The sequence below is a fragment of the Anopheles coluzzii genome, chromosome 3 (genome assembly GCF_943734685.1).
Source record: "Anopheles coluzzii chromosome 3, AcolN3, whole genome shotgun sequence".
Taxonomy (NCBI): domain Eukaryota; kingdom Metazoa; phylum Arthropoda; class Insecta; order Diptera; family Culicidae; genus Anopheles; species Anopheles coluzzii.
In genome coordinates, this window is record NC_064671.1 from 50,248,261 (window position 1) to 50,259,937 (window position 11,677).

Below are 11,677 nucleotides of genomic sequence, written 5' to 3' on the forward strand. Positions count from 1 at the left end.
AAGGCCCTCAATCACTTACTAAATGCACAGCTAACTGGCGCTGCATTAACGACATTGATTATGAATACTTTCTATATTGAACTGTTAATCACATCCAATGTAATTCATTTTCATGCAAACCGGAGTTGAAGCCGCAATTGCTTTTTTATAGCTATCCAAACTAGCTAGATCACGTTTTGGGGTAGCGTAACCTACGTTCATGAAAGAAAGCATACTTGACTACATGCTGCATGTCAATCTAACGTTCCTGCTTTACATGGCGGCTACGTCACCCATATTCACATGCTTATCGCATCTCATAATCGCTAGAAACCCGTTTGTAATTGAGTGTCGTCACCTCTTCAGTATTTATCTTATGTCCTTTCTAATAGTTCATTACCATCAATCAAGTGGTCTTACATTACATTAAGCACACATTCACGAAACATTCACGTCCTCATGTCGGAAATTATCAGTCAGGATTCCGTAGCGGAAAATGCGGCAAATCCTGGAGAAGATGGCAGAGATCCCTTTGTATTTTACAAAATTGCATATGAAAGCATAGCTGATAAGGTTAGTTAGAATGAATACGACCAACGTCACATGCCCGATGAAGGTGGATGAAACATTTTCAGGGCCTTTCGCTACCTTCCTGGGTCTGCGAATGATGACCAATGACCAAAATAATGGTGTCACTACCAAGCGAGCCTACTAATATATCCTGAACTAAGTAGGTGAGACGTACGGATAGGTAAACGCACTTTTGACGTCGACCAGGATCTCATCTATCTCAGGTCAAAGTTCAGAACCGATAACAGAATGGAATCTGAGTTACGCGTAAAGACTGGTAATTCTATAGCCTAAGGAAGCCGATCTCCACAAGGAACCTATTTCTACGGTCGAATCTGGGACTATCAGGCTAATTCCCTCCTTTTACTCGTTTAATAAAAAAAACTATTCTAATTTAAGTTATTGGAATATCGCTGTTTTTAACATGGGTCCCTCAAATTTTGTGTTAAAATGTTTTGATAATCTTGTTTCATTTGTTTAAATTATAAATCAAATCTATACTGCATTTATCATTACAGAACAAAGACATATGACCTAAATATCGTTATCGATAAATTTTCTGCTACAATCGATTCTGGAATCTAAACGAATAGAATTAATAGAACACTACTACTTGATCCATTTCTTCGAACTCGAACTTAAGAGAATCTTCGAAACCTCGAAACCAATACACAGACGACACTGTCTAAATCTGACGAAACCCTCTTAACCTAGAGGAAGTTCATGAGGAAGATGCACAGAAGGATATTTGTCTCCGTATGTGTGTAATGACAATGGAGGAGCCGCTACAGCTAGTTTGTCGCTGTACGAACTATATACAACTATGTACTGTATGACGATCTCAATGTCGTGGAGCCTATCAAGCTTGCTAGGCTTCGGTGATCATTAAATATTGAATCTGGGCCACTCCTCGAATAATTATATCGTACGGCTAATTATTATTTAAAAATTTAATCAAATGAATAGTGCCCAAAATTAGTAATATAGTATAATCGATACTGCTAAATAAAATAAAAGTTTACTATTTATTTTCTTATTCCTTATAATTTTAAGAATACCATAATTTTAATCCTATGGTTCATAGTATTTTGTTAAAACAGAAATTCTTACATTTCATTATATTAATTCTATGGCACTATATTTTTGTTAAAATACCACATGCAAAGCACATGACAATGCACGGCAAAGAAAACAGAAAAAAAAACAATCTCAATCGTAACAATCCTCTAATAATGGCCTTGAGGCGCCATTTCTTCGCCATAGTGTTATTGACATACCCGAAGAAAGAGGAAAACAGCTGCACGGAACAAGGACTGCGTCACTGGCGACGGCGCAAACCACTTTTCACCCCCATAGAGTGGTCAGTGCTCCATTCCCTACTTGGCCATCATACCTGACGATGGCGTCTGAACTAGTCGGTCCTGTGCAGTTGTCTGGATCAGTGTGTTTCGATCGCTGACGACGCCCCGATGATATAATAAGTATCTGTGGTAGAAAAAGTCGCGAATCGATTACGCAAACGGCGAGTGGGAATCTGTACATATGGGTACCCGGGACAACCTTGTTCCGATACCGGTACTACCTAAAGCTTCGAGAAGAAAATACATAAAGCGAATGGAAAGAAAGGTGGAAATGTTGGGGCTGACACAGTTCAGTTCGTTTCATAGTGGAAGTGTTTGCCCCAGAGAGTCATCTCACGGATGAGAATTTTAAACTGTGTTTGTAATGCATGTGAAGCTTGTTCAGTAGATGGTTGAAAATGAAAGTGAAACGTCATAGCTTGTTAAATAGAAAATGTAATAAATAACTATTATAGCAACCACAAACAAATGCATTATAGCATTCCCAATTCAAATATTCATAAGAAAAATATATGTTTAAATAACTTTTTATTTATTTATATCTTATAATAACAATATGTAATGGCATTCCTTACTTACTTACATATTCGGGACTATAACTGCTTTGCGGTCTTGGCCTGCCTTAGGCCACTGTAATGGCATTACAGTAAGATCATTAACCAAATTTATTAACATTAAAATATTACAAATCAAATTTAGTTTAAAAGAAAATAAAACTAACAACATTTTGTATTCGATTTAAATTATGAATACATTGTAAACAATAAGGCAGGCATGGACCATTCCTACTGTTAACAAAATTTAAAGTTTAGACTTAAATAATTCTATCGTTCTTATTTCAAAAAAACATGTTTTCTCCCTTGAATCTCGACGACTTGCCGAACCAGCGTTTCCGGAGAAATGGAGGGCCATGTGAGTCGTAGAATAATCGAACATACATGCGAAAATACTGTACATAATTTGGTTTTGAATCCCCACCAGGCCCCCATAATCAAAGGCACATGGCTTGATGAACGAAAGCTCTTTCGCTGCGCACGATCCAATGTCGCAGCGCTGGGGCGGATGAGTGCGCGCCAAAATTACTCAATCCCTACCATACTTCCATGAGGCTGAGATCACCCCGACTCAGACAGCCGGTAATGTGGTTGTTTTTCACCATTTCTCCCACGACGTTTGCGTGCTTTCCGGAGGGGTGACCGATTGTTTATATATATTAAACGGTCTGGCGGATGTAAACAATCGTCAGTCAGTTTCCAGCGTCTCTTAGGAGAGGACTTCCACCGCATCGATCGTCTTCTTCGGGAAAGATGAAATCCCGATGGAACGCAGTGGTTAGTGTATTTTTTTTTTTTAATTCTGTTAATCCACTGAATCCATTACTATCGCCGTGAAAGCTCACGTATACCTATCGAAAGTGAATTGGACCAAATGACGCAATACAATTAGCGGGTTGAAGTACATAGATGTTGAGTGCGTGATAAGTTCATTTTCGGCTTTGTGTGACATTTGGCTTGAAACACGGTGTCATATATTTGTTTGAGTGAACGAATGTTTTGTGTAAATGTACAACCTACACAAATTCGCCAGCTGGCCAGCAGCACCAAGCCTAGTGAAAGTGTAAACAACAGTCTAGTCATTCACAAACGCTCAAATAGATTTGTTAATACAGAAAAACACAGTGATATGATTAACTACGCGCGGCATCGAAAAACATATCAGATAGTTTGTTTAAAATACTTTGGTTTGATGATTTTTTTTAAGTGCGAAACCTTTTTCGAGGACAAACTAAGTATCGTCGTAATTTTTTTCGTGTCTAATAGCATTATTGATATTTTATTAATCATTCTTTCAAGTGTTGTATGCAAATTTGGGACACTTCTTCACAATGTAAACTAAATTGTATGCAAATTTTGCGTTTTATGTTGTTAAAGACGAAAATACTAACGGCTTTTGCTTGAAATGGTACTACATTATTTTTAACAGTTATTTATTGATTTATAATTGATTGATCGTTGGAAATAATCCAGAAATTCTATGTCAAAGATACATTTTTAAATATTGAAACTTAAAATTTTGTTTTGAAACTTAACAAAACCATTAGTAACGTCGTTAAAATGGATAAAACATTGGCCATTGGCAGTGATACCATTATGTTCATTGTAAAATCCACTACCACTAATGTGTTCATAGCAAAAAAGTAAAACACCGACATTTGCTCTAGTTAATTACAAAAAAAAATCTTTGTTTTATTGAGTTTGTTCACACATGAATTAAACATTACAGCTACTCTTTTCCTAGACTGCGAAACGAAATCGGATCAAATAATTTCCAATCTAAAGATTTTACAACAAAAAAGTAAAGGGCCTTCCAGCCGTTTCACTAGCAAATCACACAGAACGGGCTCCCAAAGGTTTTAGGGTTTTAGCTCACACAAAAGCACAGTATTTGCATGTTTGCGATATTGAGCTTTAACTTGATGATTTGTGCGATTTTACCAACCCGCACGCATTTATGTTACATCATTCAGCTTCAATACCGGAAAAGTTAACGCATTATCTCTCGGTGATCTACATATTATGTAAAGAGTTCTCACATGTTCCATGCCTTTTCATCTTGCATGATCCACCAACATAAACAATTGCTCTCTTCCGATTCCTCAAACAAATCAACGGGTATAGCCTTTCACTACTTTCAAAAAACATTACGGGCGCTACACAACCCATCGACCCATAAACGTATCCCATGCAGTTTGTGTGTTCATTCACTACAGTGTCGGAACCGATATAGCTGAAGTCATCAAGTCACACTTCTTTGGTGAGGGATCTATTGTTCACAGTTGAACGATGTGCAGCATTGATGACGATAAATGACGGCACGCTTCTGCGGACGCAAGCACAACTTAACACTCCAAAACATGCTGCAAGGTGCTTTGATGTCTAAGCCCACATCGACAAGGGGGCATGGTTTGAGTTTTTGTTTGATGAATTCCATCCATGACGGCTAACGTTTCTACTTACAACCACACTATTCATTTACGATGCGGTTTATGAATTGGCACGATACGGAACTGCAGCGTTACATGCCAGTCTTTGAAGCTTTGCGTAGATTCTTTAGGAAGTAAAATTTTCTTTAATAAATTATGTTACTTTAACATTCACACCTATGAATTTATATGAAATCCACATTCAAAGGAATCCAAGCTTAAGCAAATCAGGTTTTTAAAACTTATGTGCTCAGAACACTTCAAACGTGTCTGTTTTATAACACGTTTACTTCTGCTTTCCTGGTTTCTGCTTCTTCTTTTTTAATTTGCTATATCATTTGCGAGAAAAGATTAAAAATGAATAGAAAAAAGGTCTAAATACTTCCAGGCAAAAAACACACACACATACATCGTCATATCAATGATATAATGCTTTAGTCCCTTTCTTGTTACGACGGCAGTTTGTACAGCAAACCATTATGTAAACAAAAAACTTATTGAAAAGCATGTTTTGATTTTTATTTCATTGATGTGAACTTTGCAGATCTATGCTAATTAAAAATGCATGATGTATGAGATCAGCAACGCGCAATCGCATGCATCCGCATTCGGCGCTTGTTGTCACATCAATGACAACAATATAATCGTGCTACAACCGCCACTTTCTTCTCCTGATGGCATAACTAATAGTAAATGAAAAGCACACGAAGAAAACATGCTTAGATTATTCCATAACGACAATGAACTTTTACTATACGAAACTTGTCTAAAGTTTGTAATCAACATATTCGATGAGCTTTTGAACCATTCATCAGTTATATCGAAATGCTTGTTGATGTATTTTGAAAAACTTCTACAAATATAAATTTGATTATTAAACAAAAATAATGTTTTACTTTTTTTAACGATATTTCAGGTGACTATCATCCTGATAGTTCAGTTCCAGGCTATCGTTATCCACACGAAAGCCATTATCGATCAGAAGGCGGAAGAAACCCACAACATTAACATACCAGAACCAGTGCAAAAGCGTGTCGGCTATGATTACCCAGCCCCGGAGGCACCTATAGCGTTTGATGAGCATCAACACCACATTGCTGAACCATTGCCATTGTTGCAACATGAAACATTGCTCGAACACGAACACGAAGACCACCATCACCACTATGAAGATCACCATCATCATGAAGATCACCATGATCCAGGCTACTGGAAAAAGAAACTGATCTGGAAAGAGGGTTGGAAAAAGATATGGAAACCGGGCAAAAAACAAATTTGGAAACCGGATTGGAAAAAGATTTGGAAACCAATCTGGGTACCGACGGAAATCCCTATATGGAAGGATATTCAGATTCCCGCTTGGAAGCAGATCTGGAAACCGGTGTGGAACGAGATACAAGTCCCGGCGTGGAAGGAAATACAAGTGCCGGATTGGAAAAAAATTTGGAAACCTATCTGGGTGCCGATAAAAGTTCCCGCCTGGAAGGAAATTCAAGTACCCGCATGGAAACAGATTTGGAAGCCAGTATGGAAGGAAATACAGGTACCAGACTGGAAGGAAGTACATGTCCCCGCGTGGAAACAGTACTGGTACCCAGAATGGATAAAAGTTGGCGTTCCGGGTGAAAAATATCTCGGTAAAGATCACGATGGCTGGGAATACACCAGCCACGATCTGTGGAAGAAGAAGCTTGTGTGGAAATCTGGATGGAAGAAGATTTGGAAAACCGAACAGAAGCAAATCTGGAGAACCGAGAAAAAATTGGAATGGAAGGCGGCCTGGAAGCAGATTTGGCATCCGGCCAAAAAACAGGTATGGGTAGAGGACAAAAAGCTTGGTTGGAAGGAAGCTTGGAAACAAATCTGGCGAACGGAAAAGAAGCAAATTTGGGTACCGGAGAAAAAGCTCGCCTGGAAGGCCGCCTGGGTGCAAATTTGGAAGCCTAGCAAAAAGCTAGTTTGGGTGCCGGATAAGAAACTGGAATGGAAGGAAGCATGGAAACAAATATGGGTACCAGATTGGAAGGAAATTTGGTTGCCTGCCTGGAAAAAGATCTGGAAACCGGTATGGATATCGGAATGGTTCCCCTCGCCCGATCATCATGACCATCATCATCACGAAGAAGTTGAGCACGGTTGGGACCGAAAGGATGGATCAAATCCTAAGATTTTATTCAAACGCAGTGAAGTAGGGACCGCCCAATCGAAGGCTGTAGAAGATCAGCTACCAGCAGTGTCCGCAAATATTACTCCAGCGGTCGTGAAGACGGACAGCACAGAGCACAAATCTGATTTTCGGTTTCCTTCTTAATTACCCATACCGCTACGAACGGTTAGCCAGTTAAGCAATTCCAAACAAAAAGTCAAATAATTTGTAGATTAGAATGTTACTTCCGTATATTTAATTTTTTTTTAAACCAACACCACGTAGTAATACGCGATAGGTATATTCTGCGAACAAAGAGCCACAACAACGTTGCGTTTGATATATTATCGATCTTTGCCATTTTAGTAAAACATCTCGAACATACACTCTAGCAGTGTAGAACAATGCATGTTAAATTGTTTGTCTACAGCTGTTATCTTTTTCTGGACATGTTACACTGATTCGTATTACGATAATATAGCCCATTAAATGCAGTTCATTGCTTTGATCATGGTTCTTACGAATGCCTGAAGTAATGTTGTGATACTGTTAAACGTGAATTAAACTATTAAAAAAAGGAAAATCTTGTGTCTTGTCTTTACTCATTTTTTGTGTAACCACATCCGCAGTTTGATCAATGCGTTAATTTTTACAGGTATTGTAAACGTATCCTACCACACAGATGGATAGTATGAGACGAAGAAACGAATATAAATTGAGACCGTGAAGCATTGTAAGAACCAGTACGTTAATAAGAAAATCTTTCTAAGTTCCAAAAGATATCAACGGACACTTTGGCCGGTATTTGTTCTGTCAAAATTCAAAACAATAGAGAGGCTAACTGTGCCCTTAGTTAGGGTTTGTGAAAAATCACAAATAATTGGGTTCATTTTATACTTCATAACAATTACAGACACATACCGCACAGTCATTGTGGAATGCGTGTACAACATATCTAAATATTAGTGTTTTTTCACATGATTCATTTTGTGTAGTACAAATGTATAGCATATATTAACGGTTCTAGTTAATGTATCCTGTACTGTACCTGTGCTCAGGACGCAAAATAAACGGCTACTTTCGTGCAACCGCGTATGGTCTCCAATAGTGTTGATCCGCTACTGCCTATACTACAATCTATAGTACTCTACTGAACACGTGAAAGCTCAATGCAATATGGTTGCCGATACATGAACATTTACAGTTTTGAGTACATATTTCGTGATCCGAATGACACGATTTTATTAAACATTGACAGTTGGTTTAAGTAATATATACTGTGTTGAAACTGTTCAATAAGACCGTCGAATAGGACAATATTATTATATTATATGCTGATTTTTTTTAGAATGAAATGATTCGAATGAGATTTTATTTTCTTTTAAAAGAGTACCAATAATTTAGAGAATTTTTATAAAACCGTTGATTGTCAGCATACCAAGCGCAAACATTTCTTTGTCTTTTTAAACCCTGAATTGTTTTATTGAAATGCACATTATTAGGATTGTATGTTAGTTTTTTTCTCGCAAAAAAACTGGTAAACGGTCTAAGCATGTCATAAGCCACTCATGGGCTGGATTAGCAATGAGCAATGAGCAATGGCTTACTTACAGCATGATAATCAGTAGGAAGGAACACGCTCGGTAAAGTTGGATGGAAAACTTTCAGGATCTTTCGTACTGGGCTAAATGGGCTTCAACTAGGTGCTAGAAAAGGTCATGCGAGACTCGAAGCTGTCGCGGGTACCATTTCCCTTTTGGTGGCACAACTAGCAGTTCGACTAACATATCCAGACTTATGTAGATGTGACGTACAGGTAGGTGAACGCAGTTGTGATCTCGCCTAATTATTCACCTATCTCGGGTCAAAGGTCAGCATCGAACACAACATGGAAGCTGACACGAAATCATGCTGGATGCCAACCGACAATTCTATAGCTTGAAAAAGCAGTTTACCTCAAACGACCTGTCGCAATGGACGAAAGCCGGGACGACTATATAGTACCTATATAGTACCGGTACTCACATGCGCCCCTGAGACATCGAAGCTCTTCAAATCTGACGAAACCCTCTTAGCCATGGTCTAGACTCTAGAGGAACACTTCCGAACTTTTGGCTCTGTATGTGTGGAAGGACAATGAAGAAGACGCTAAAACGACGAGCTAAACGTACGGTATGGCAATCGCACTGTTGTGCAGCTTATCAAGCTTGCTAGGTGCCGGTGGGATGGACATACGCATAGCATCGGACGACTCAGCCCGTAAAGTCCGTTAGGGCAATCAACAAGTACAGGGGGCGTGGTAGGTCCTCGTTAAGGTGGTATGATAGCGTAGAAAAGAAACAATAAACCATAAAATATCAATGAACAATTGAATGACGCCAGTATGAATAATGTCAGAAAAAATGATTTTAAATGTTTTGGGAATCACTGTTCAAGAAAAATAATCCGTTGCTACTATTACAAATTCTTCTTTTTCTTTGGCTCAACAACCGATGTCGCTCAATGCCTGCCTGTATCCACTTGTGGGCTTGGCTTTCAGTGACTAATTGATTCCCCCCCATAGCAGGATAGTCAGTCCTACGTATGGCGGCGCGGTCTATTAGGGGATTGATCCCATGACGGGCATGTTGTTAAGTCGTACGAGTTGACGACTGTACTACGAGACCGGCTCACTATTACAAATACGGCGACATTATTTACAGTGTAGTAAAAACATTACATAATCATAGAATAGATACAAACAAATCACTTTCATTTTTGTTCTAGGAATGCATTTGCTTCAATTCATACTATAACATACAGATCATTTCATTTCATACATATCAAAAGCAGCAAGATAATATACCATAATATTCTAACTAAAACTCAATCAAATATTTCACTAATTCCCGTTGTTTTCAAAATGGCGCAGTGTCCTTTTATCGTGTGCTGAATAGAGATTGAGGAACATGGGCTTAAACGATTGTAAGGGCCAAGCTAACTGTTAACGATTTCTAAAACGATATGAAAATGTTACAATGTTACAAAGAAAAGTAAAATTGAGAAAATGTTGAACACATCGTTTACACATCGAAATTCCATACCAGTTGTTAACATGTTTTGTAACGCGAAATGAATTAAAAAATGAATTAAATGTTATGTTACTCACATAATTGACTAAACAACGGAGAATCATAGTTATCATTAAAACTATTTTCCACCTTTTCTAGCTCTTGTTCGTGACACTGAATAGTAGTTCTGTATAAGAAATAAAGTATAACAAAGGTGGAGGATTATAATAACCAAATCTCAGTTATGAAAGTTCTACTTACTCAGTGTCTCGTAAAATCTCCTTCAAAACGTCTACCAAGCCAGACATTTCTAGTTCTTCTGTGTTCACCCGCTGTTGTTTAGCATTCAAATCATATTGCATGGAATGTTTTTTCGAACGCAATTCACGAATTTGAGTGCGACATTTATCCAACTCCGTATCAAGATGGCCAGATCGCTAATAAAAAAAACAAAAACAAAAACAAAACAAAAATAGCTAGTTTTCCCTTAGTCGAAAAGAAATAATATGTTATACTTACCATCTGAGCGTACAATCTATTCAGTTCCATGGCGTTGGTCGAAACTTGATTACGTACTTTTAACAAATTTTCCGAATTGCTCACCTTCCATGGTGCCAAAGCGTCTGCCATCAGTAAATTGTCCATCGATGCTAACGAATCAGAATCCATCGTCTTCAGGAGCGCAACATCTCCTATTGGAACGTTTATCATTTGGCCTTATTACTGATGTTATTGCTAAATTGGCATGAATGGCAATTGTAACTCACCAACCGAAACAAATTTTGTTATTGTGGACTTGAGAAAGTTCTGCGATAGAAACCATAATAAAGTGCTTTCTAATTGATCCTGTTCCATCACTGTTTCTCGTGTCTGAAAAAAAGGCGGAAATCAATGGTGTAAATAGGGATGAAGCACATAAATCAGGCACACAAAATAACCCCTCACCAAACACGCAAGCTCTTCCTCACATTCAGTCATGGAAGCCATTTTCGGACTAACTTAAGTTAGGAACTTTGCAGTTAATTCCTATTGACGCACACTTGTAACTTGCGCTACTACAAGACTCTGTACGAGCTATAGAATTTCACTAAATTTACACCAAGCGCCTTTATGCTGCACTCTAGATTAGAATGAAGTGATCTTTAGTATTCACTCTTTTGCAAATAGTCCAGATCACACAAGATGCTTCTGGCTTCGAAGCGTTTACTTCTCCTTCTGCTAGATCTTTGCGTCCATCTTCGGTAACATGACTGTTCTTGGCTTACGTTTGCTGTCACATTCATTCCATGTATGAAAACAGTAGATCAAACAGAATCTGTGACATAATTTTTTTTTTTTTGGTTTATATTGCCATATCAGGAATTTAAAAATTTTTAATAATGAAATAAATTTCAGCAATACGGCCTTTTTGGACCGTTCCTCCTGAATAAAAAAATAATAATGAAGTAAATCAGATAGCATCAGTTTTGAAATCATTAACGGCTAGAACATAACATAGAATAGCACAATACGTATTACGACCAACAAAACTAAGATCGCATTAGATCTAGTGTTTTGCGATTTTCACTAAATTCCTCTGTTTTTGTCT

At 38.0% G+C, this 11,677-nt stretch overlaps 2 protein-coding genes across 2 annotated transcripts; one reads left to right on the top strand and one right to left on the bottom strand.

Moving 5' to 3' along the window:
* Positions 1-3,133: 3,133 nt before the first annotated feature.
* Positions 3,134-7,622, top strand: LOC120958900 (uncharacterized). Its single transcript, XM_040381966.2, has 2 exons — positions 3,134-3,241; positions 5,810-7,622. The coding sequence occupies exons 1-2, from the start codon at positions 3,218-3,220 to the stop codon at positions 7,202-7,204; spliced, it is 1,419 nt and encodes a 472-aa protein (XP_040237900.2). The 5' UTR covers positions 3,134-3,217; the 3' UTR covers positions 7,205-7,622.
* A 2,166-nt stretch (positions 7,623-9,788) lies between these two features.
* Positions 9,789-11,343, bottom strand: LOC120957253 (uncharacterized). Its single transcript, XM_040379351.2, has 6 exons — positions 11,035-11,343; positions 10,857-10,959; positions 10,609-10,781; positions 10,351-10,526; positions 10,188-10,276; positions 9,789-10,032 (listed from the first exon to the last, which is right to left on the bottom strand). Coding segments are annotated over exons 1-6 (585 nt in total). The 5' UTR covers positions 11,077-11,343; the 3' UTR covers positions 9,789-10,030.
* Positions 11,344-11,677: the final 334 nt, after the last annotated feature.